The sequence below is a fragment of the Moschus berezovskii genome, chromosome 11 (genome assembly GCF_049115385.1).
Source record: "Moschus berezovskii isolate FMDL1 chromosome 11, NW_MosBer_1.0, whole genome shotgun sequence".
NCBI classification, from domain to species: domain Eukaryota; kingdom Metazoa; phylum Chordata; class Mammalia; order Artiodactyla; family Moschidae; genus Moschus; species Moschus berezovskii.
In genome coordinates this window covers 64,231,224-64,257,259 of record NC_142470.1, presented here as the reverse complement: position 1 = coordinate 64,257,259, position 26,036 = coordinate 64,231,224, and the positions used below count along the sequence as shown (strand labels likewise).

Below are 26,036 nucleotides of genomic sequence, written 5' to 3'. Positions count from 1 at the left end.
GAGCTGAGGAGAAAAGGAAATACGGATCCAGTTCCAGGGCAGATGAAGAACTGAAATGGAAGGTTTGGAGTTCTCTACCCATATGTATTCTCAGCAGTCAGCTCCATCCCAACCCCCCAACTCACACCTGCATCCACACCAATGACAACCCCTTGGTGGAGGATCTATTGAAACAACCTCCCTGGGTTCAAAGAGAAGGGTTACCAAGTGAGCAGAGCTCCGAGGTGACACTTGTGGGTGCCCAGGCCAATCCTTCAGCTTCCCCAAGGGACCTCTGCATATAGTAGGCGCTTCCTGATACTACCCAAAGACTCTAAAGTTAAATAAATGGTGGTCTACAGTGGCCCAGCCAATCTGAAAGGTTGGGTAATGAAAGGAAAACCCTGCCATTTGGTTTTGGAATACATTATGTAATCCCTCTGCAACGAACCTCAGGTCTTGCTTCAGCAAATATTAATGGTGTCAGAGCAGCCGGCGGAGTGACTGGGGGAGGCCACCATGCAACTGAAAACCAGCCTCAGGGAAAGCCACATGTGGGTCATATGGAGTTGTTGACTGTAGTTTCCATTCAAAACTTCCCTCAGTCTCCTCGCATGCTTTCCAGACTTGCCTTACCACAGCGCTTATTTGGCCAGAAATGAAAACCTCCTTGAAGCAGGTTATTACCCCTCAGGACCCCCTAAACACACACAGACACACACACACACACACACACTCACTCATTCATGCGCTACACTCTTTCCCTCACCTTTCCCGCACAGCATAGTTCCGATTCTCCAGGCCTTTAAAAGTGTGGTAAGTGAAGGGAATGTCACAGAGACAATAGAACAGAACTGCTGCCAGGCAGAGTCCACCAGCCCTTCCTTAAAAGCCCTAGCTGGGTTCCTTGGTCATCCTTCTGCTATCTCCGAGCCAAGTCACACACATGTAGTAAAACCCCCTCCCTCATCCTCTCAGGACCCTCGCCCCACTCCTGGCTCACTCTGGACAGACAGAGAAGTGACTACTTGCAAAGCAGAATTCCTTACATTGCTGCTCTTTCCAACAGCTCCAAGACTCCCAGGACAGCCGCCCAGGGACTGGATGGGAACATTCCTCTCCTCCCCAGAAGATTGAAAACCTCAACCACAAAACCCACAGGAGGACCAACCGTCCAGCCCTGGAGCTTCCCACCCAGTTGGTGCCCCAGCACCACTGAAGACCTTGTGAGGAGGTGGCAGGCGCTTATGCCTGGACGGCAAAGGACAGAATCCTTAATAACTGTGAACCCTTAGGGAGGCAAGTTCTTTAACCCTTGGGGAGCCTCAATTTCCTCCTCCGCTAAGTGGGGCTGATAGGACTTCCCTTCTGGTGTTGCTGTGGGGAGAAGGAACCATGCATTGGAGCCACAGTATGGCAATGGCAGCTCCTGGTGTGCATCCTGTGTATTTATGCTTTCTCTCATTTACTTCTTGCATCGACCCTGGAAGGGAGGTTCTTTGGGTGGTCTCCATTTCACAGAGGTTCAAGGGTTCACCCAAACCCTCCCATCCAGTCAGTGGTGAAGCAGGACTCTGGTCACACACCAGGCACCTTCTCCTGGTGAGGCAGCATGTGACTGCATGGACAGAAGCCAAGCGCTAAGGGAGCTGCCGATGGAGAGAAGCCCCCCACCAATAGCTCCACCACATCAGGTCCGGGAGAGCTCCTGAGCTCTCTACACCCAAGGACTCAGGAGCCCACCCTGAGGCAGAAAGAGGGTCCCTGTCCTGTTCTCTCATCCCAACCCGGTCACCCCACACCAGAAGAAATGACATGGAGATCTCAGTCTTTCAAGGAGAAAGATCCCAGTCCTTAAAGGAGAAAACAGTCCTAAGCCATGAGTCATAATCATAACAGTAACTGGCTTTCCTCAAGTGTTTACTTGAGGAAACAAGCAAACGTCCACACAGAATGCTCACAACGGCCCACAAGGTGGGTCCTGTGACACCCCCCACCCATCATGTTGCAGATCAGGAAACTGGAGCTTGGAGAGATGAAGAAATCTGCCCACACTCACACACCAGAAATGGCAGCACCTTTTTGGCATTTTATTCCATGTACTCACATAGGCTGAAAAGAAAAGGAAAAAAAAAAGAGAGAGATGCACATATTTTTAAGAGTTTATTTACCCTCTTTCAGGCCCTCCTCATTTTCTTACCATGCAGGTTACAAGATAACCTCAGAGAGAGAGAAGACAGCATCTAAGGGCTTGGCTGAGTTTGGGGCATGATCTATAGGATGAGCACAGAGGCCTCCAAATTCTCCCAGTTTCTATTAGCTCCTGGATGAATATGGGGGAAAATTCACCTCCCTTTTGAGGCTTCTGCTTGGGCAAGTAAACATGATTTTATCATATTTTACCTGGATGTTCACGATAGTGCCTTTTCTAGTCCATGATAGGGAAAAAAATATTTTTTATTGTGTGAACTGCAGGCCTCCAAACCACTTGGAAACCCCAGGCTCCCCTATGTGGAATTCTCTGGGCTCGGCGTTAGCCTCAGCAGCCCCTCTGGTGGGAGCCAGAACATGCCTCCTGCCAGTGAGTAACAGGGAAATTCAATTACCTCGCCACTTGTGGCAAGAGGGCAAAGACTGCACATTAAAAGAGCCAAAAATGTCAGGAAGTTATTGGGCTGATGACTCTTGCTTGCCAACACTCATAAGTGAATACATAATGTCACAGTAAACTAAAAAACACAGAAACAGACCAAAGAAGATAAGATAATCGAGAACAAAACAAGCCCAGACACATGGGATTGCCATCAGCCCTGCTCAGGAAATGCCATGCTTCCAACAGGGCACTTTTCCCCCCACCCCTGGCCTCGCCTGTGTATGCTCCTGCTCGGCCACCAATAGATTAGCTCACAGGTCCTTTTCAACGAAGAGTTTAACTTCAGCCATTAAAAAAAAAAAAACTGATTCCCACCGATTTCTACCTGCACATGCAGGCCCACCCGCCATGTCCCGCCCTGGCTCCACGCACACACTCTCACACACGCTGGTCTCCTAAACACACCATCTCTTCCAATCCCCAGTCCTCGGGTTACTGGCGTTATCACAATTCCTTTTTTTCCCAACGGCAAGCCAAGAAAGATGATAGGAACTGTGTATGTAGCCAAAAGACTGGCCTCAACTGGTTCAGAAGGGGAAAAAAATTGAGCTGTGTATTTTTTTTCTTGCCTTTAGCCAAAGACCTGGGAGCATTTGATGTGCAGTCGGCAGGTATTTTTAAAAAAAGAAAGTAGGAAAGAAAAGAAAGAAGAAGAAGGAAAAAAAAAACCCCACCACTGAAAAGGCTTGGCTGCACTGGGGCCCTGACACGCTCTCATCTAAAGCTTGGCCCTCGGCCAAGTTCATCTGTTAATGGACAGCCGCAACCACGGCGTACACCTCCCCCACCTCTCAGACTCTTCTCTGTTCTACCTCTTTCGAGCTCCTAAAAACTAGACATCGATTATGTCTGCGCTTTTCCCTTTCTATTCAAGATAAACAAAGTGCTTCAAGTTCAGGGCACACCCTGGGACCCTTGACAAAACAATCTATCATTCTGTCTGCTAAACCAGTCTGGCTACACCACAGCCGGGAGAGCAAGGCTCCCAATGTACAATTTTCCCTTTGTGCTCCGTCCCTCTTGCCACTAACGTCTTTTCTTTACCACCTTCTCCAGAGCAGATGGACTTGACCACTTTGCTTAAAGCCCCTCCCAGTAACCTCAGAAATTAAAAGAAAAGAACGGAGCCCCAGGCCGCTCCTCCTCCTGCCCAGGTTTTCCTTGTCCCCCTGTGGCCCCTCATCCCTTGGACACACACACACCCCCTTAGATCCACACAATCCTTTCGACCCTCTCACCACAGACACTCACCCAGAAAATAAAAGAAACACAGGGACTGCCCCCTGTTTTGCTCCCTGAAAGAACATTTTCAGTAAATTTTGTTTTAAACCATATCCATTCATTTATCCTGACTCACAATTAAATGCAAGTACACTTTTTACAACCAGTACGGAATGTATTAATTATAACTACAAATGGTCAAATGAGAGCATAGGCCCTCCTAAAAATATTAATAAAAGACATAATAAATAATATTAATGAAACAAAAATAGATTCATAAGCCTTGGCCAGAGCTTTTATTATTTCACACAAGGGGAAATTCAGCCAGTGAAACTTGCTGCACATACTTTGGCAGGACTCTGGCCAACCAACCACCACTGAACTCTACAGAGCATGTTTCAGGGAAGGTGGGGCGGGGGTGGGGTGGTACAGCAGTGCCCTAGTGTTGGGGGTTTTGTGCAGACACCATCTTGAGAGGCTGATTGATGGCCATGGTGCACAAAGCAGGGCCCATAACATCTTTCACAGCTTTCCCCTGTGGTCAAGGAAAGTTAGCCACAGGCTGCTTCCCCTTCCTAAGGCGGCCTGGGCTATTATTTCAGTGCCCACTCCTCCCGTGGAAGGACAAACACAATCCTCTAGACCCAGAGGGAAATAAGCCCAGCTAGGTAAGGGCTCAGAATTCAGGCCCCACGAGCACCCTTTACTGCATCAGCACTGGAAGCAGCATTCCTGCCACACCACCAGGCCCCGGCTAACCCATCTCCACATCCCACAGCCCCTCGCTCACCCCAGCACTCCCTGCCCCCCTCCCTCCCTCCCCAGTCCAACACACCCACCACACAATCGAATCTAATTAAGATTGGGAAAAAATTTGCATTTTCTTTTCACTGTACCCCCAGTAATCACAGAAGTTCTTCAAATTTTGAGAATTTTGTTCCTCTGCTAATTATTTCCCTCATTTTGAATTTCAAGGCACAAAGACAGTCTATCTCATTGGTGGTCTATTAATAGTTTGAAGTTTTGAGCATCAGAAGGTAGGGTGGGGTTTTTATATTTTTTTATTTTTTCCTTTTAAAACTGTTCTGTCATTTCCAGTTTTGCAAAAGGGGTGTTTTGTTTTTGTTGTTGTTAGTGGTGATGATGTTAATATTTCTTCCAAAAGACAGCTTCATTGTGCCATTCTGCATATTATGATTTGGTCGCCCCCTTACAATAGTTACTCTCTCCCTGGTTTACTGATTTACAGACCCTTGGTATGCGAGGGCAAAAAAAAAAAAAAAAGGAAAAAAGAAAGAAAATTCCTTGGCATAAGTGTATGTTTGCTGATCAAATTTCAGATCATGTGTTGTTCATTATTATGACTTTACTTGAAAAACAGTTTGCCACAGTGAGATGGATTCGCTTTACATGCTTTCTACCTCTCCACTCTCTTTAAGGACTTTGAAAACCAGTACACTTTTTTAAAGGTAGGTTTAAAGCATGAACTGGTTTGGATTAAAAAGTTTCGATGTCCACAAATTCCCTGAAAATACAATTTTAAAAGATGTATGCAAAGCCACACATGATTTTGAGGGAGCTAATGAGACTGTCCCACCAACAAAATTTAATGGTGATTTAAGAAATTCTAATGCTTTTCATTTACTTCCTGTAGAATTATTTGTGTACTTGACATTTATACAGTCTCTCCATTATATAACAATCTACTCTGGGTACACTAGATGATGCCAATCTATTAGAATGAAATCTGTACTCCGTATAAGCAGAAGTTTCCAGTCCGTTCTGACTTGCCATTACATTTCGATGTAAAGTGTTATTATAGCTGAGTATAAAGCGCAGCCACTCCATGCTCAGGGATTTTAACTCTAATACTGTAATCTTTCTTGTTGCTTCTAGGGCTGTGTCAGTGTTTACATTCCTGGAAGTTAAATAAACCGACATGGCAAAACTCCTGGATAGACTGAATAATAAGGCTTGTGATGACTAAATTGTTTACTTTCTACCTTGTTAGGATCCCTTTCTTGTAAAGTTTTGGGGAGAGACTGAGAGAGGAGGAATGAAGGGGGCGGGGGTGATATGAGATAGAAAGAGAGAGATTTACACACTGGCTTCCATATGTCACAAAGACCTTCCTACCCACAACCAACGAGAATGAAGCAGCCTGCCTAAGTTAGTTTTGCCCTTTTCGATTTGTGTTTGTGTTCTTAAATACTGGGTCATCTGAATATCCCTCCTTGTCTACTATCCTCCCCTCAATAAAAAATATGAACATTTTTTTGCCTATTTTCAAATAGCAAATTATCCATTAGATTTCATCATATCTTAGTAAAGCAATTACATCAAGAAAATGATAGTGCGTGTGGAATCAATTATGCATGCAGTTGGCCGGAGACCAAAGGCTGTGAAGTCGGAGAGGGCAGAATCGCTCGACACACACAAATAAAAAGCCCCTGGATCTCACAGATGGACCCCATCAGTTCATCTTACTGCCTAAAAAGTTCATGCACTTAATAATTTATTTGTGTTCTGGATACTGTTTCCCAGCTGAATATTAACAACTTTGAACTGAAGCATGCTTTTAGCATGGTATGGATGGAAGTCACGGTAGGGCAGTGCTAGGGTCCCTCGGAGGTTAAAATTGTAGTTATGTTTCTTACACACTGTTCATTCTCCATCACAATTTATTTTCTTTCATTAAACATTCCTTTTAATCAGAATATCAGTTTCAATGTTCTGATTCTGCTTGTTAACCAGTGATAAAACTCCTAAACCAAAGACAAACATCAATAATACAGCACAAGCTATTCAACAGCAAAGGCAAACACCAAAATCACAGGCTCTCAAAAATCGGAAACTGTTCGTTAGCACCTTGTTTTCACAACCAGAGCACTTATGTACCTTGAGAGAGGCACCCGGTAGCCCAGAGACCACAATTTACTTTAGTGACTAGGGGAGGACACAGGCAGAACAGCTGAGAGCAGAAGACCCCAGTAAAACTTACTTGAGCTAAAAGAGAAGTTAGTCAAACTCAGACCCAAGACATGGAGGTGCAAGTCACCTTTTCAAAGCAGAGACCCAAAGCATTGTTATAAAGGTCTGTCGTTCGTAGGCGTCTCTCTTCCAGAGGCGCCTGATGTCTTAATACACTGAAACAGTCTCTCCGCCATCAAACTGCTAACAGTGAAACTGCCCAACAACTTTCAGGGGGGAAAAGGGACAAGCCATACATATTTCTGTGCGTATCTGGGTATGCCTCCATCAAACACTTAAATTTTATTCTTCTCCCCAAATGAGAACGACTTCCAGCCAACACTTCCACAAACTGTACTTAACGTTAAAAGAAAGTGGATAAAAACATATGTAATTACTCAAGGTTAGACTTCTAATTCCTCAATTCACTAAAGGAAACTTGGCAAGAAGATGCATCATTTTGCTCCTTTCTACTGGGGCATCTGAGGAGGAGAGCCACTGAGGCAGCTAATACACAAAACATGATCAAAAGTGATTAACAACAGCTTCATATGCAAATTGCATTAATGAAGGAGTGCAAAGTCATCATGTAAATTAAATATGTCAAATCTCTTGGTGAACTTTCAATCTTGAGAAGAAAAAACACGGCTTTAATTTTTTTACATCATCAATTTTGCAAGATTGAAAATCTAAGAATCTTGGTGCTATAAACAATTTTCACCTTTTTTTTCTCCTTCAGCAGGCTGACAGGCCAGCCTGATGTGCACCGAATGTACATGTTAATAGGCCAATCAAAAATGCAAAACAATTCGCAATTACTGGAAGGACCTAATGGTCATTAGAATTTACAACTAGGTAATGAACTGAAGTCTGCCCACACCATGCATATTCATAAAGCAATTTAGCCTTTGAAGATTAAAGAAGTGCTTAAAATTCAAATGAGCTTTAGCAAATTATCAGTAAGATTCATCCAAAAAGCAAAGGGTTTTTCTTCCTATGATTTCCTCATTTTTTTAATGCAAAATTGTTATATCTTCCAGACTGAGCTTAAACTAAACATTGAGCTAGAAGTGAAGCCAAGGGGCTAAGAGACAAACGGAGGCTGCAAACATCGTTACGGACTTTGTTCATAAAACTAAGCCCTTAAGAGCCAAACCTATCTCTAAACATGGTAATTTATCAAAAACAGCCCAGAGTTGCTCATAGGCAATACTGCACAGTCCTCCAACAAAACAGATTAACGGGAGTCCCACCACCCTCCCAAAAAGCCTTTTTCCCCTCAAGTTGAGTCTCCTGTGTAAACATCCACTATGGTATAAAAACAGCTTTTTCATCGGCTTGGAGTGGCATTCATTTTAGAAGTTTCTGCTTCCAAAGAGAAAAGAGCAAGGAAGGAGAGGGTAAAGGCAGAGAGGAGCGTGATCTGGTTTACTTCTGAGGAGTGAAAATCTTGTCGTTGGGTATTTATCTTCCTGGGGGTTCCCCCCCCATCCCACACTGGCAGCATTTAATCCAAGAGGAACAGGTCAGGCCGACATCGGGTGACATTCAGAAAGTTAGGGTGTCCACCCACCACCACCCCACCCCAGTTATTAGAGAGCATCGTGGGAATTTGGACTTTCAAGCTTCCCAATTACCAGTGTGGAGAAGAATCTAACTCACACCTTGAATGCTGACTCCCACTTTAACTAATCTCATGACATTAAGAAATTCTAGCAACAGAATTCCCACTGCAGGCCTCCCCCACTGCCATCGCAAACACTCCATCCAGGTGAAAAGCACAGAAGTCTCTGAATCCTCCCTCAGCTGGTGGACAAGTAAGACTGGGAATGATAGCTTTGAAAGGACCACGTGCCTGTGCTTACTGCTCCAAAGCTAGACCCAAAGGGCCCTCTGCTTTGGTGACTGTCTTTGAACCCCTATTGAAAATATTCCAGCGGCTTCTCTCTGCCACCCTTCTCCCCCTCCCCACCCCCCACCCCCGACCCCCAGCCTCAGATGCTTTCCTGGAGTTGATCTTACCTGGAATGTAGGTATGTCAAGGAAGTGGAAAAAGAGGTGGAGAGAGAAGGGAGAAAACCTCAGGCACTAGCTCCGATTTCCTCGACTCTCTAATCCAGGGCCCTGCTCAGAAACACGCCACATTTTAACGTTTATTAGAAAGAATAGGAGGCAGAGCTTCACGGGACCTGCATTCACAACCATCTGTATGAACCACAGGTCCGCAGTCCTGACCAATTCTGTTTGACACTAATGTTACTCTACATGAGTAGAGTTCAATGAGGGTTGATATGGGATGTGACAGAGTAAATCAGAATTAGATTAAAAACAAAAGTTTAGAAACCGATGCTACACTGCAGAGCAAATGGGAGTTGAAGGCCAAATTTCCCCTAACTGCCTTCAAGTCATTTTCCCTATTAGAGTGTTTGCCCGCCACCCCCCTGCTGGCAGTGCCACAATCCCATCAGAAAGCAGAGCGGAATGCATATAGGAAGGCCTGAGATATTCCTCTTTAGATGCAATACCTATATATTTAATATATAGCAATTAACTTCTGGTCAGGAGTCTGCAGGCAGCAAGCTGCCCCAAGCAGATAGTGGGGGAGGGGCCTGGAGCTGGGACCAGCACAAAAGACAGGTCCAACAACAATGCCTGCTGTCAGCAGCTGAATTATTTTTATACAGGAATTTTTATCTCTATTGTACAAACAAGTACGTGTCTGTGCAGACTTGTTAAGCAATCCACTTGTATGTAGAATAAGATTTTTTTTTCTTTCTTGCTACCAGTCACACAGCTCCAAGATCAGAAGAAATACATAGTCTTTGAAGCTGCTCAAATGTTTTAGTTAAAAGGACAGCAGTTGTTTTCAAAGATCCAAGAGTATCTTTATCAGAATTAAATTTTTCCTTATTGATTTTTTTCTCCTTAACATAACAAAAACATAACATGAGAAGGTTAAGATTTATTATTAAAATTTTTCTCAGCCTTTAAATCATTCTTCAGTAGCCAATGTTCACTTTTAAATGTAAAAGAATAATTTTTTAAAATCTTAGGATGGGATAGAGTAGGAGAGAAAAACTCATGAGATTTAAAATTTAACACTGGTTAAGGCATTGTTTTAACTATGAACTCAGAGATAGGGGTGGGGGCAAAATGGGCAGTAAATGGCTTATTGCAAGTTGCCCCTAAATGTAAATAAATCATGACATCATGAGTCAGTAGAAGGAAATGCTTCAGATATTTTTTGTGACCCAAAGAGAAACTCCATATTTAAAACCTAAAAAGCAGATATGGCACATAGTACCTCATGCTGCAGCTAAGGCAGGAATCCAAGCTACACTTTATTTTCCTAAAAATTGACAGATGTGATTTTTTCTGCACTTCTTTATGCATCATTACATATCAAGAAAATGAACAACTGATGAATATAAATGTAAATGCCCCAATGCTTAGCAGGAGGTTTCCCCATTTTTTTAAAGAAAGTTCCAAAATAAACTAGAAAGCAGAGAAGGGGGGGCGGAACACCACAGCACCTGTGTTCTTTCTCAAAGCACCTCTGCAGGTTTCGCAATAATTCCATTCTTCATTTTAATGGGAGTTTCTTAACCAATGGACTCACCTCTATCTAAAACTGAGATCAAATTGTAGGTGTAATTGTTCATCACCCATGCTAACAACAGCGAAGATACAAACAGAAACTCATTGTGAGTGACCACAGGTCCCCAGGTATCCCCTTCATCAATAGGCCTGTTCCAGGTCCCCACTGGGAATTCTATAACACGCTGCCAACCCTATCTGGAAAAGTGGAAAAGGGTGTGCACAGCATCTTCTTGCCTCTTTTACAGGAAGTTTAAACCTGATCATCTCAACTTTAGTGGCTATAATTTGTTGTCGAGAGCTCCAAGAACTTGGTCTTTTATCTATCTAAAGAGATCAAAAAGAAAAAAGGAAGGCAGAGAGAGAGCGAGCTGTGGCCTGGCCTAGCCCCTAGCGGGGCTCTAGCTCAGAGCAATAACCTGTGCAGGTAAGCCTTCCAGCGGCATTGCATCAGACCGGCTCACATCAGTCTCCAGGGTGAATGGAGAGGTGAAACTCTGGTGCCCTGTCTGCAAACTCCTCATTCTCCAGTTCTTGGCAACTTATTTTTCCAAGTGTTTTGTTTCAGGAAACACGTGTATTTTTCTTTGTACGTTTTGTGGATTTCCCACAACTGGCTCTGACAGCTGTTGATTCTGTTAAATGAACACATTATAAAAATCCTCTTTAAAACCTCAAGCAACAGTGGACTTAAAAATAATGGTAAAATATTTTAATGAAGTTCCAGTTGAGAGTTTGTTTAAAAAAAAAAAAGTAGAAATGAAAGTACAGAAGTCCTTTAAGTCAGAGCTAGATTTAAACTGAATGTATGAGCACGTGTGCATGTGTGCGTATGTGTGCGTGTGTTTAATGGGGAAAGAGGGGTGTTGCAAATCACCACAAATATTTACACTGTACTCCCTTTGTTCAAATCACATACTTTTAACAGGAAAAGCTGGAACTGTGGCTATTTAAAATTTTAAATATTCAAACGCCTGTAATTAACCATATGAAACAAATTATGTCGCTTTTCTCCATACCAGCACATGCAAAGAAATTCGGGTGGGGGACTGGGAGGTGGCAGAGTCGGGGAGACAACTCCAAGAGGAGGCAAGGATGATGTTTTCATTTTGCTCTAGATCAAAGGAGAACAAGAATGGAAACTGTGGCAGAGCCAGCATTTTTACATCGCTGTCTTTCACACTGGGCTATCTAAGTTTACACAATTCCCCAGACTGGCTGCATATTAAGCTTGCTGTGTACAGCTTTATTATGGTGCGCTGGTGGAAGAAGCATTAATATTCCGGCTCCGCAACTGACAGGGCATTTACATGCGCCCATCTGAGCGGCACCTGAGAGATCTTCCAAGGTGCAGTAGCTGTGCGCCTATTGTAAAGGCAAATGAAGCTCACCTATTCCCTGCTGGGGTCAGAAGTGACCTCACCACCCCCCAAGCCTCAAATCCTTCCCTTGCCAACCCAACTCGATGCCATCGCAGAATGACGAATGAGCTCAGAAATAGACCCTAAGTTACTAACCCTGCTAAGAACAGCAAAAGCCACTGCTGAAATGTTTTAAAAATGCATAGGGAGTGCAGCTGGCCAGTAAAAAGCAGAGAGACAAATTCCAGTGAACCCAATATGGAATACGTTACATTCTAAAACTGATTAGAAATCCAGTCTGATGTTTACTGGCTTCAAATTGAGTTTGGCATCAAGTATACTGGCTTTCATAATGCTGGCATTTTATTATTATTATTATTATTATTTTAAATCTGCCTTTGGTTCCTAGGCGCACACGTGGAGAGCTAAGGCATTCTTATTCGTCAGGTTACATTTCCTAGAAATTACGTTTGTGACACAAAATGACTCTAGTAGCAGTAATATGGTCCATGCTCAAATTAATTAGGTCATTTTTGTAAAACCTACACGACAAATTACAAAGGTAAATTTACTGATATTGGCCAGAGCTCTATCCCCTGGAAGGAAAGGGGAGAAGCATTTTAAGGACTCTTATTTACCTGGGTAGGAAGAGAGAACAGAGAAAGGAGAGAGACAATGGCCAATTTCCCACTGGTATTACAAATAAAAATACTAGTCATTATCCATTAAATTATATAGTCTGAATATATTTTATGAATTTATTAATGTCTTCCAAATTGACACATAAAATAAAAACCTGCTTGATTTGAGATAGTGTTAAAAATGGACCCTAAGTTTAAATTTTTTTTTTAAATACCTGTAATAATAACACTGCTGACATAACCATGACCCAAATGAAATCTGAACAAGCAGAAAGGTACTAAAGATCCTTGGTGATTAAATCTCTTGCTAAAAAAGTGGCAAGGTGCCAGGCTGGGTCCGATTTGATGCTAAGTGCCTTTTATTGCACAAAGCTGGTACTACTGTATGTAAAAACAGACTTGGGCTTGGGGTAAATTTTGTCAAATGATTTCTTTGTGCAATAAAGGGTGTGAACAGACCAACCAGAGTAGATTAAATTAACAACGAGTGACGCAATCTTGGTGCATCGCCCTGAGTGTGCTGCTTCAGTTAAATTTCACATTTTCTCCCAAACGAAAGCCAAAACTTTCTTCCTTTCTCACTGACTAGTGTGCAAGGCCACCACTCACCTATTCTTTTTGAAACACTTTCGCTAAGAAATCACAAAATTCTGAAAAATGCCTCCTTAGGTTTTGCACATCTATTATATATTCCAATTCAGTCCCCCTACATTAGCCAAACTGAGACAGCAGTGTGAAAATAATGATTTTCCAGGATTCTACAATGTGCCATTAATATGCATCCAACTCACCTCTTCCCTGAGCTTAAGGTTTGCTGTTCTAACTCTGCCTGCACGTGTCTATACCCAGTTGCATTTTCTAACCCATGGGCAGCTCCACAATTAAATGCCACATTCACCAGTAGGAAGGTGTGCAAAACAGATTTCAGATCCTTTAAAAGTAAAAGGCACAACTTGCAACAAAACTAGGAATGGGGTGATTTGAGAAATTACAGCACTGTTTTTTTTTTTTTTTAAGCCTTCACAGAATAAACACGGAGAATGGGAAGGAAACTTCCCCCCTGCTCCTGTTCTTGAAGTGAATACATATTTGTGTTTCCAATAAAAGGCCATTTTTACATTAACTGTCTGTAACAGCAGGAGACAGAAAAACTAACACAATCTCCACATCACACACAGGACGATCTTCATATCACGTGGCCCAGTTCTCAAAACTAGTATTTATAAAAGACAACTAGGAAAATGCACAATGCATCTTTTCTGTGTCACCAAAAGGGTAACGTCACAAGAACTTTGGGATCTTTGGGATCTTCCACATTTTAGATTTTTTTTCTTTTTGGCTTGCCCAAGTAAATTTAGCAGCCATGCGGGCCACTGTGTTTAATTAAGCTTTCAAAAGTCCTCTGACAATGCCAACAATTGTAAGACACTTCTGCGGCTCAATCATGCAATCGCTGTGACAGTTCTATTTACAATTTGTCTTAGAAAGAGTTTCTCTGACATTGTACTTTGACAAAACATCCAAGCTGCCAGTTCACAACCTTTCTCTGTCTTATTTACAAATACATCTTGTATATAGGACTCCCAGTCTCATGAACATGAGCCTTTGGGTAATGGCCTCTCAAACATGGGCTCCCAATGAAAATCCTAGGTATTTATTAAGAAACAATATTCTTTATTCTCTGGGTGTGAAGGTTAAATAAAATGTTCCCCAGTATACTGGGGATTTTTTTGTTTGCTTGTCATTTTTTGTAGCTGCCACACTAAAAATTCACTTCAGAAGTCAGTGATTTTTATTCAGAATCACACAAATAAAGAGAAATGAAAAATAGGTTATAACAGGATACTATAATTTATAGTCTTATTTACAATTATATCATAAAGTACATCCTCCAGTTCAGTCTGAGATAGGAAAGAATTCAAATGGGTACAAAAAGAAAAGGCAAGTTGAGTTTTTAAATTCTGAAAAGCATGAGTATGTTATACTTGATTTACCTTTAAGTAACATGCTTATATATTTCTGGATTGAATTGGTACTTTTCCTTCCACAGAGCTTCTGCCTGACATATTATTATCCAGGTATGAAGTGTTATCTAGGCAAATAATTTTTAAATACCCTGATATCAATGTCTATGTTCTTGATTTTAAAGAGAAAAAATGTTAGATAGCAACAGACTGCTTGACAATTCACAGGACTCATCGTATTTTCTGCCACTCTCTCAAAAAGCTAACTTTATGACAGCTTAACCCTAATTTAAAGATTTCTATGTGCAAAAAGCCAAAACCTCAAAGCTGACACCGTGGGATAATATTTTTTCGCCTTTTCTATAAGTGAACAGCAGTTCTACAGTCACTGATCTTCAATGAATACTTGCTTCCCTCACAAAACATCAGACTAGGAAACAAAACAAAACCCCAATTAAAAGCCCTGACTGCCAGTCAAAGACTGCTGATATCCAATAGTGGATATTTGACACACACAATGATGAACTGGGCCCTGCACAATACAACCTGCTGGTTTCCAGTTAAATTAACCCTACTTCAGGGGTCTCAGTGGATCATAATCCCACAATATTTTGAATATTTGAATAAAATGAAAAAAAACAACCTGAACAACATATATGTGTACATTCAACCTGGTAAAAATTATCCTCACTAAAAAATACTCGGCTTTGAGAGGCCTATGTACAGCCAAAATGCATGGCATCTTACTGAAGATTTAAAGAACTCCACTCAACCTCCTGTGTGAAAGCCCAGATTCTAAGCTTTATTTATCTCAGGAAGATCTGTCGCTGTTTGATTCCAGCTTCCTGCCTATAAGACGGCACAGAGCATACAGTAAGCTCATATCCAACTTACACCACTTTAATAAAGCCTTTCCTACACAGCACATTTAAATAACTACCTTTTATACAGTTGCCAAACATATTCTTCTAGAGATTCATCAATATATCTCTTTCCTAATACAGAGCATTGCTTCTCGTTTTTGTGTGTGACACAATTCAAATATCTACTGAATGATTACTCTTATTGTTTCCTTCCTCACCATAAAAAGAAAAGCAGACTTGGAACCCTGAAGATGTACTTGAGAGAAATGGGCTGAGAGTACACAGCCGTCTTCCAGAACTTCACTTCAGAGGCACCTGAGAGCCAGAGCATCTTAATTTACGTGCAATGGCAGAATGTTAATTTCACCATAGGAAACTCTTAATTCATTACCCTGAATTATGAGAAGTCGTGATTCTAGTTACTGACATCTCGCTTTGAGATGTGACCACGCTATTTATGTTCAGCCAATTCCAGGGTGGGAACAGGTGATTAAACACAATGAAAGGAATCAAGACTTTGTAATTATTCGTGCATGAAAGGTTTACCTCACCTGGGTCGCAGCACCGGTGCACCCATTGAATATCATAGATAGCGTAGGTAGCTTTTCATCTCAGCGAAATTGCTTAGCATTAGCCCTATAAAACATATCTTAAATGTGCTTTTTGTGTGGAGGGGGGGTCCTTCTTTGAGCTCTCTTACAGTACTACTCCTTAAAAAAAAAAAGAATCTTTATGACCACCAGAGAGTTCAGGAAAATCTCTTCTTTCCCTACGTAGATTTACAACTGTGACAGTGAAAAGCCTTCACTATAGGGCCTCCCCCCACCAGCTTTTAGATTTCTCCTCTAAGTACAGAGGCACAGAATTTTCAAGCTGGTTAATCGGAGACCGAATAACCTACTTGGGACCTCAGTAAGAAGTGTGGTTTTAATTCTTGCTTGACAGACACTGTGTTTTGTCTTTTTAAACGAGCAGCTCAATATGTAAATACGATGTTACATCACGCAAGTGTTACTCCATATTTGGCGATTTAGAAAGGCTTTGGATCTCCGAAGACCAAATCTCCTTCCGCTTGCTCTAGCTTCATTAATCATGCCTTACACTTCTGTTCATTTTCCTTCCAGTCACAAGACAGCACATGGAAATGGTCACCACCATATCCTACTGGGGGGCTGGGGGGACAGATAAAATTGTAACCTGCATGGCATATAAGCTACATGGGATGGATTCAAGAAAACAGTTTGTAAACGCAGCTTCCCTGGCAGCAGCTTTCTTGCTTTACTAAAGGTAAAGTATCCGGGTGCTATTGCAGGAAGCATTAAAAAAGAAAGAAAATGCCACATTTGATTTTAATGAGCAAATTCCAGAGGAGGGAGGAGAAATGATACAACATTTAATCCCCTCTGGACCACTGACCCACTATAGTTCAACTCTGGTCAAACTCAGTCGGAGGGACAAGTTCCAGGACATCAACTGATTCTATGCACTACTCTTCCTAAATCTAAACAAACCTTCTGCCTTTGGGGTGCACGGGCAGGGGAAATAGAGGAAAGTGATTCGGTCATGCTGGTTTTGTCACTACAGAATCCATATTCACTTCATCTTGTACATTAAATCACTGTTGTTTCATTTTTTAAAATGTTTTAAGGGTCACTATATAAGTGTTGTTGATTATCATTCAGAGTAGGGATTTAAGTCCCTCTGTTAGTGGTTAATTCCTTTTCCTTGTACTGCTGAGAAACCCATACCTCTAGCTACCTTTCTGCTAAAATTAACCAGAGGAAGCAGGGCTGTTGAATGTGTGTATGTATTTTCCAAGAGAATTTTAACATTGTGTTACAGCAGAAACAGTGAAGTCTGGACTGGACATTTGTAAGGGTGACATGTGGTTGTGTAAACCACAAACAAAATCAAGATACATCTGTCAAAACCACATCAGAGACAAGAGAGAGCACAAAGAAGCATTTATCATTTAGCTGAGGAGGCAGGCTGCAGGGAGCAGCCGTTCCTGTCAAACCAACCTTTTGAAATTTCCAACATGCCCTTAAACTTTTCGAGTAAGCATGTCTGTGCGCTTCAGCAACTGCCCTCTCTACTCTGGCCTGGCCAGTCGAAAATGGCATCTTAAAGTCAAGGTCACGGTGTCATCCCACCACGGGGCTGTGTTTAATTACAGCCCCATACGGGCTGACAGCCAATATGGATCCAAGGCTAGCCCCGAAGCTCAGTTAACTCTTTCCAGTCCCTCCAAAATGCCCCTCCAGCCCACCCAACGTCACGGAAGCCTCGAGAACAAACTGCACCACTAGGGAGGCCTGATCAGGTATTCTGACCCAAACATGTCACTGGCCGAACTACAAATGCCCATACAGCCCCTCTGCCTCTGACTTATCACCAGGGTTGGAAATGGGCCTTGGAAACTGGTCTAGGTGTAGTAAGGCTCGACACTTCAAAATGAGAAGGGGAGAGAAAAGGGAAGAAATTCATAATCAGTAGATCCAGAGAGAGGGTATCAGGAGTGTGTAACCTATCCTGCCTACATCTGACTCAAGTGAAGTGGAAAATATTTATTTTTGTGTGTTCTGGACATAAACCATTGGAATGATTACTTTAACGTTACAGGGCTCTCATGGACAGTCACATGGAGAAACACAGAAAGCACTTCACCACTCCTTAGAGTATGGCTCCAGTGCCTCTGTAAATGAAAAGAAAACATGCAAACAGCTTTTCTCCTTGCTTCTCATTTACCTGCTATGTGTTCCTGTTTGGGGCAAATTCCTCTAGATGACGTTGATAAACAATCGTCATCCTCTGGCGTGACCTGGATGCCAACCTCCACGGGATTGGATGCTTTTTTCATCTCGATTGGTGAAGGGGAAGGTGGCTTATCCACAGCTTTTTCTAAGCAGAGGCTGCCATTGCATTGTTTCCGTTTGTGCTCGATAAAAATGAGAATGTCCCCCAACGGGAAGTTCATCTGGCACTGCCCACACGTGAGGAGGTCGTGGTCCCCTTCTGGGGCTCCCAAAGGTCCGTGGTCCGGTTCATCATCTGTAAGAATGGCTTCAAGAGGCTCGGCTGTGGTTGAAGAAACAAAAGCACAATTATTAGAGGGCCAGAAAGGAGAGGAAAGGGGGAAATACATTCTCAGACCCATCCCACCCCAGCACATTAGGTAAAGGGTTTCTAGGCTCCTCCATTTAATTCTCAGAAAAACATGTGAGCACCTGAAACATACATGGGTGTGGAAACTGACAACAAGAAAGCAAATTTATCATAGAGGCAAACCATTATACAGTTAAAAGAAAACTGCCTGACTTACATACTTCCATGGAAAACTACACACACATATATACATAACACACACACACACCACACACCAGTGTCCGGTTTGTGAGTTTAGAAGAATGTGACTGCTATTTAAATAAATAGTTAGCACAGAAACATAATGTAAGCTTAAATAATAACCACCCTCAAAGAACTGGTAAAAACATGGACTGAAACCAAATTTGTTTCTTTTTGCCTATACAGTAAGTTGTCTATTGTGCCCAAGAATAAAAGGAGAGGTGAATAAACACACACACACACCCTCTTTGTGTGTGAACATATACACTCAAAATATACAGAGACATGGCTTCATAAATTAGAAAGCTACTACACCACACAGAAAACGTGCCATATTCACACTGCCGTAATAAGACTGCACTCACCTGTGAAAAGGATCTAAACAATAATCATGATGCAGTACAACCTACTCTGCCAAAAGCCTCTCTGACCTCACTCAGCAGTGCCACAAAATCAAACAAATCCCAAATTCACTGGCAGTTCTTCTCAGACACATTAGCTAAATGGGATACTTTTGAGTACTTAAGAAAATAAGCCAATTAGTCATTTTTTCATTCTGAAGAAAGGAATGCCTAAAATATTCTAAACATGTTTGCACTTGGTGGCCCCCAACACATAAAAATCAGAATGGTCAAGCAAAGGCCACATTTCAGATCAAGGCTGAGAAGTCCTTTTTTAAGACTTGAGATACTTTGTCTAATGTTGTCAAAGTTGACTAATTTTCTGAATGAGCTCCAAAATGCTTCATTATGGGACAATTTCTGCACACATGATCACCAGTGGATGGTACAACAAGGTAGATATGTCTTTCATTCCTGTTTCTTTAAAAAAAAAAAAAAACTTTGCACCAAAATACTCAAGCATGTATTTGGACAGCTTCTATCATTTTTTAAACTTCCGAAGAGGAAACGAGAGTAAGTCTCTGCTCCTGAAACCTTACGCTCACTCCATCACCAAAAAAAAAAAAAATTTACAAAACACAAAATACATCCAGGATGCTGCCAGTTAATAAAACTGAAGCAGAAAATGTACAAGTCTTAAACAGTTAATCAGTCTGACCTTCTTTAGCAAGCTGCCAATTTCACATTTAATGAACTTAAAGCCACAGAGAATCAAAAAATAGATTTTAATTTGAGTGTAGAATATTGGAACAGATTTTGATAAAGTGCAAAAATCCAGTGAACTCAGGTTAAATTTATTTCAACCCTACCCAGGCTGAATACTGAGGGGGAAGATCTGGAGTAACTCCCAGATGTGCTGGGTGAAATAATATTGAGAGAGTCCTGTCTAGCTGCACCTGTGCTCAACTAGGACATGTCATAATTTCTAGCCTCTGGTACTCCTCCTAATTTAACATAAGGTCACCACAGGAGTATGAAGGTTATATTCCTACTAATAAAGACAGAAAAGTAAGCACTTACATTTCTTTGCCCAACATACTGACCGAAAGATAGATACACATGCATACTTTCCAAATAAAAGGAGACAAACAGAAGTGCTTTTGCATTATGCGTCTATGTCATCTTCCCCTGCTTGCTTTCATTGTGACAAGGGAGGAACTGAATAAGAAAGTTATTCGCCAAGATCCCTCCTATTTGAATTAAGGATTTTAAGTACACATTAACAAATGTGGCTTTTTTGGTTGTTGTTCAGCATTAACTACAAGTTCAGAGGTTTACAGATTGAAGGGAAATCTGAAGAGAAATACCTTATTTTTTAAAAGTTAGTAGTACATAGAACCTTGGCAAAAAAAAAACACATTTTTTTAAACTCCATCGTTAGGATTTGTTCTTTATCCCCAAGCCCTGACACATTTCTGAAAATGGAAATATTATTTGGGAGCAAAAGAAGATATTCTCCTAGGTATCAAATAGTTAAAGGTAACGCGGCACAAAACAGACTTGGTTAAAGTCTTCTAAATGTAGTGACTGAACTGATTTACAATCAAAACCAGGAAATGAAGTGGTAATTCAGAGGTTGCTGATTACACCTCCACATTTCACCTAATTAATTTTATAGGAGGCAAAGTTCTTGAAAATAACAAGATGATCAAATGTACAGATATAAAACCTATAACCTCAACATTTTCTATGCTCTTAACGTAAATTATTGCTAATTAACAAGAATTATATCCTAATGTATGAAATACCTTTAACATCAGGTTCTCTGCTAAACATTTGGCTGGTGATGTTCAGAAAAATACCAAAATGCGTTCTTATCGTTGCTGCTACATTATTAAAAATCAGACGAAGTGGGGCACAAAGAAAATATGAAAATACAATTCTCTTGGTGTAATCTACTGATTTGCATTGACATCTTTTCTCAGTGGCAATCAACATTTCCTTTCTGGGCTCTGATAATTTCTCTGTATTTTAATGCAAATTCCCCTTTCCCTAAAAACATTCCTAACCTCAGCCATTTTACCCCCTCCCTTAATTCAATTCCATCCTCCTTCACCCCCACAAAACCGGCGTTTCTAAGCTCCGGCCTACGCGCTGGCTACAAAGCAAGGAGTACAGGATTGAAGTGGAAGGGAGTAGGCAAATAATCATAATAATTAGCCGCGAATTCTCTACAAGGGTAAAAAGAAATACAAAATAAAATGCTTCTGCGTTCAAACAAGAAGACTGACTGAAACGTCTCAACGCCCCAGCCGCTGAACTGAGATCTCTTTCCTGTCTCAGCAGTTGCAAAGGAATAAATTGAAAGAAAAAAAAAAAGCCTTATAAGAAATGTAGGGAAGGAGCAAGGGAAACGAGGGCTGCTGGGGAGGGGGAGGGGGAAAGGCGCTCTGCCTTCAAGTTTGCTTTCCAAGTCCTTCCCTTTGATTGTCTTAACAGGGTAAGGAAGCACACCGAGACTGAAATGCGGAGAGAAAAAGCAAAAAAACAAAAGCGAAGGCAGGGGCGACAGGCCCGGGGCAGGGGGCCCGGCGGGGGTGGGCTGCGCGGAAAGTGAAGTTGGGCGCCGGGACTCTGAGGCACAAAGCGAGTAGCGTGCTGTCCGCAAGCTCTGGCCGCGCTCGCAGCGAACACGTGCAGCGGCGGCCGCGGGGCCGGGAGCCGGGAGTCGCGGGCTGGGGGCTGGGGGCGGGAGGCGGCGGGCAGTCCCGCGCCACGACTGCTGCCTCCACGCCCGTCCTGCCCGGCCGCGGAGTGACGACTGTTCCCCAGGCCCACCAGGTGGAGACACGGGAAGTGAGGCTTGGAAAACTCGGCTGGTTACCCTGGCGCTGTCTCGGGATCACCGCACACACCTCAGGCGCGGGTCCTGAAATTCATTCTGTGTCCACAGGCTCACACTTTTTACTTTGAGGGATCTCTGCAAATGCGTTTCTCCCGCAATCCCCGGCACCGGTGTGCACAGCGCGGCAGTGGCTGTGGTTATTCATTATTAATGACGCCGTTTGCCCGCATCATTATGATGATAACTATTACTATTGTTGTGATTTCGGGCTCGGAGGCGAGAGCTGCAGGAGGCGGGGGAGCTGGGGGAGGGGGGTCGGGCTGCAGAGGCGCCGGGCAAGCCTGCCGCGGCCGCCTCGGTCGGCGCTTTGCACGGGGATGAGGGGTGGGAGAAGTGAACCAGGAGACTAAGTGCAAACTTGCCGGATCCCGCCTTCGGCCTTGCCCCAGAGCCGGAGAGCGCGTACTCCCCTTTCCTCCCAACCAAAACGCCTGCCCGAAAGAACGAAAACTGTATCCCGCTCCACTCCCGGTGCACTGGGGAGTCGGCCGCGCGCCCGGGCGCTTCTCCACAGCACTGGCCAGAAGCATTTTTAAAGTCAAAACGAAGAACAAAGACAGAAGGGGTGATGGGGTGGGGGGGAGAGAAAGGGAATTCTGCCTAACCGTCCGTTTCCCCCACCCCCACCCTCGCAAAGCTCTTCCCTCCGGGTCGAGAAATGCAGAGGGGGGTGGGGGAGGCCCTGGTACAGGTTCAAGTTCGCTGAGCTTTCTTGATCTTGTTCTGCCTCCTAGCGACCGAACGGCTCATTCAGCCCTAGAAGCGGGGGATGGGAGCTGAGGGGAGGGAAAGGGGGTCCTGAAGACTAGAATGGTTCCCGCCCCCTCTGCGCACCCAGAAACTAGAAAGGAGCGACCACCGCACCCACTTTAATCTGGCCCCTTAACCCAAAACCCGCCCTGAGACTCGGGGATTCCAAGGGGATAACCCACCCAGCCTGGAGTCTCGGGATGGGCCCCGCGAGAGTGGGGGACGGGGGAGCAGCCTGGACTGCACGCCACAGTCCGTCCTTTGAGCCCCGAGTGCATCCTTCCGAAGAAGGGCCCGGCTTTCCCGAGTGCTGCGAACACTGCCCTTCCTTCCCGCCGGTACCTGGCCGGGCTGTAACTTCACACCGCCGCGCGCCGCGTCTGCTCCGCATCCGGCGCAGCCGGGGGAGTGGGGGCGGGGGAGAGCGGTGAGGGAGGGATGCGCGGGGGTGGAGAGAGGGAGGGCCCCGCAACGTGCCGGGGCGGGGGAGCTTTCGAAGTGTGTGACAAGTTCCAGGACCCAGTGAAAAATTCAATTCCCTACGCGCACCCCCCCCACGACACACACCTTTAAAAAATACAGAACTGGATATGGGGTGGTCCTTTAAAATTGCAGCAAAAATTAAAATAAGGGTCATGAATGAGGTGGGGGAGGGAAGTGGGCCCTCTCACGCCTTTCTTTAGCTTGCAGCCAAACTTTCCTTAGCGCCCACCGCCTGCCTTTCTAGGCGCATTCTGTTAGCCAGGAGACAGCCACCCACTTAACCACCCCACCTCCCTTATACAGACTCAGAAGGGCCCCCAGACCAAGCCAGGCCCGAGGTAGAGAGCAAGAACTCAAGGGAGGGATGCGTGGAGTCCCGGGGTCGAACACTCCCCAAAAGCATACTCGAACCAACTACTCACCTACCGCCTACCACCCACCCCCACCCCCCACCCCCACCTTGCTTGGCTGAGCTCGGGAGCTGGGGGCTATAAGCTTGTCCCTGTGGAGGGGGGCAGGGAAGGCACGTGGTGATTTCCCCGCCGCCCCGAGCTGGGGGCAAGAGGCAACGCGGGTAGGGAATGGACAGGACTCGCTTTTAGTGTTGCTTTGCAAAATAAAAATGCTTTGCAAAGACGAGTTTCTCCCCAGCCGATTTCGCAGTAGGGTTGGCCAAGAGGAGGTCTGGGCATTATACTAGGGGGCCAGAGAGGACCCTGGACCCGCTGGCGCTGAGTCGCTGCACCGCCTGCTGCTGGGCCAGCGGGCGGGCGGCGGGCGCCGGGTGGGCGATCCCGGGCGGGGCGGGGGCGCGGCGAGGCCGGGCGAGGCCCCGGCGAGGCCCGGCCGCAGCCGCAGCCCGCTCCCGGCCTGCCGCGCCGCGCTCGGTCCTCTGTCTGTTTGTTGGCAGGAGGCTCCCGCACACGCGGTGCTTGTAAACATTCAGACACGAGATTTTTCCCAATCAAAATCCACTTCCACTTTTTTTGAAAATCTTCCAAAAAATAGTAAGAGGAGGGAGTTCCTCGCTCCCTCTCTGTGCCGCCGGCGCTCTAAGTTTGCAACTAAACAGGTTTTGGTGAACGGGGTAATTGTATTTTTCTCCTCTATTAGAGACTGTGAGATTTGGGGGTGGGGGGGCGGTGGGGGAGTCAAAGAGGAGAGCGTTGCTGAAAACGGCTGGCGGAGCGTTTGGCGTCTGTCTGGGGGCAAAAAAAAAATGTTGCCTTGTTTTATTTTATGTATTTTATTTTATTTTTCATCTATTTTCGCCACCGCTGAGGTTCGGCCGGGAGGGGCGGGCAGCGGCAACCCAGGCGGCAGCAGCCACAGCGCCCTCCCTCCCTCTTCGACTGGCCCCCGGCCCTCGCTCCTGCCCTTCGGCGGCGGCGGCGGCGCGGGAGGGCAAGCGCGAGGAGCCGGCACAAAAGGCAGCGGGGCAAACACCCACCTCGGGCCGGAACAAAAGGCTGCAGCGCCGGCCGCGGCTCCGGTCCTTCCCGGTCGCACAAGCTCTCCCGACCGCCGCGGCCCCTCTCCAGACTCGGCGGACTCAAGAGCGCCCGGGGCCCCCTCCCACAATCCCACTTTCTCACTATTGTGGAGATGACTACTTTCCTCCCAGTGCACAGTTGACCGTGAGCGCGCTGGTGTCCAAGGGCCAGTCTCACCTCTTTTCTCCCCGGGAATTGGTTTTGGTTTTTTTTTTTTAACTTGGGCTCCCCACCCCCCGTTTTTCTTCCTACGGTAAGTGGAAATAACCCCCTTTCCCCTCCAGTTCCCTCCCTTAGGTTTGCACGAGAGTTGTTAGCATCCACAGCATTGTTCATTATTTTGCAAAATTGGAGGCGAAATCATTGCATTCTTTTCCGAAAAGCGAAATAAAGCAGAGGAAAGCAGGAAAGAGGAGGAGTCAAATTTTTGTAAAATTAAATAAAATTAAAAGATTCGTGCTATCCCAAAAGTGTACATACGGCTACGATTCGGGATGGGATGAGGTTGGTTCCCCCCCACCACCACCTTTAATCTCTTTTATCCCTACTCTCGGAGGTTTTTCTCGTGAAAAAAAAATTTTTTAATGCATGCACACACCCCTCTCTCCCCCTTTCTCTTGCTTCTCGTCCTGCGCGCTCTCGTGATTATTAATAATTATTATTACTATTATTGGGTTACTTACGCGAGAATTCCCGTTTGCTTAAGTGCTGGGGTTTGCCTTGCTTGCGGCGAGACATGGTGGGCTGCGGGGCGGGCGGGAGGCGGCGGCGGCGGCGGCGGGCGGACGACGGCTCGGTTCACATCGGGAGAGCCGGGTTAGAAAGAAGGAGACTCCAGAGAAAATATCTTCATCAGTGCCTTTTGACATCCAAAATAAATTAGAAATAATACAAAGATGGCGCAGGGAAGATGAATTGTGGGAGAGCCGTCATGGCTTTTTTTTTTTTTTTAACCAAAAAAAAAAAAAAGAGAGAGAGAGGAGAGATAGAGGGGGAGAGAGAGAGAGAGAGATGAAAAAAATGGCAAAAGCCCCCCTGAGCTGCAAGTTCAAGTGCGGACGTGACGTCCCTGCGAACTTGAACGTCAGGAGTCTGGATGGACAGAGACACACAAAACATGGGCAGGGCGAGCAGGAGAGAAGGGGAGGAGGGAAGGGGAAGCTCACACCAATGGACACACATCAGGGGCTGGACATGAAAAAGAGACCAGGACAAGCCAATGGCCAGTGCGGGGCGGGGGAGGTGCCGGGCGGGGGGCTCCGCAGACGCCAGACGCGGCCCCCGTGGGAGGGGCGGGCGGAGGGGAGGGGGCGCTGGGGCCTCGGGCTCACCAGTGGCCGCAGCGAGTGCCGAGGCAGCGGCTTGGCTGGGAGAGAGGGAAGGGGCGGCGGGGGAGGGGGAGAGCCAGACGTGCGCCCTGCTCCCCCCAACCCCGGCACGCGGACCCTAAAATGAAAGATTATTTTAAAT

At 44.8% G+C, this 26,036-nt stretch overlaps 1 protein-coding gene across 11 annotated transcripts in view; it reads right to left on the bottom strand.

Moving 5' to 3' along the window:
* The window catches only part of BCL11A (BCL11 transcription factor A), a 100,988-nt gene extending 75,259 nt beyond the window's left edge, over positions 1 to 25,729 (bottom strand). The window contains exons 1-2 of one of the 11 annotated variants that reach the window (XM_088841419.1): positions 25,250 to 25,729; positions 17,998 to 18,327 (exon numbers count right to left, since the gene is read on the bottom strand). In XM_088841419.1, the coding sequence (XP_088697545.1) occupies positions 17,998 to 18,327; positions 25,250 to 25,304 (385 nt within the window). In that variant the 5' untranslated portion in view covers positions 25,305 to 25,729. Of the gene's footprint in view, positions 1 to 17,997; positions 18,328 to 20,743; positions 20,834 to 21,850; positions 22,007 to 22,932; positions 23,228 to 25,249 lie in introns of those variants that run through there. The other 10 variants (XM_088841420.1, XM_088841422.1, XM_088841415.1 and 7 more) reach the window with 10 other exon arrangements.
* Between the last annotated feature and the right edge of the window lie 307 nt (positions 25,730 to 26,036).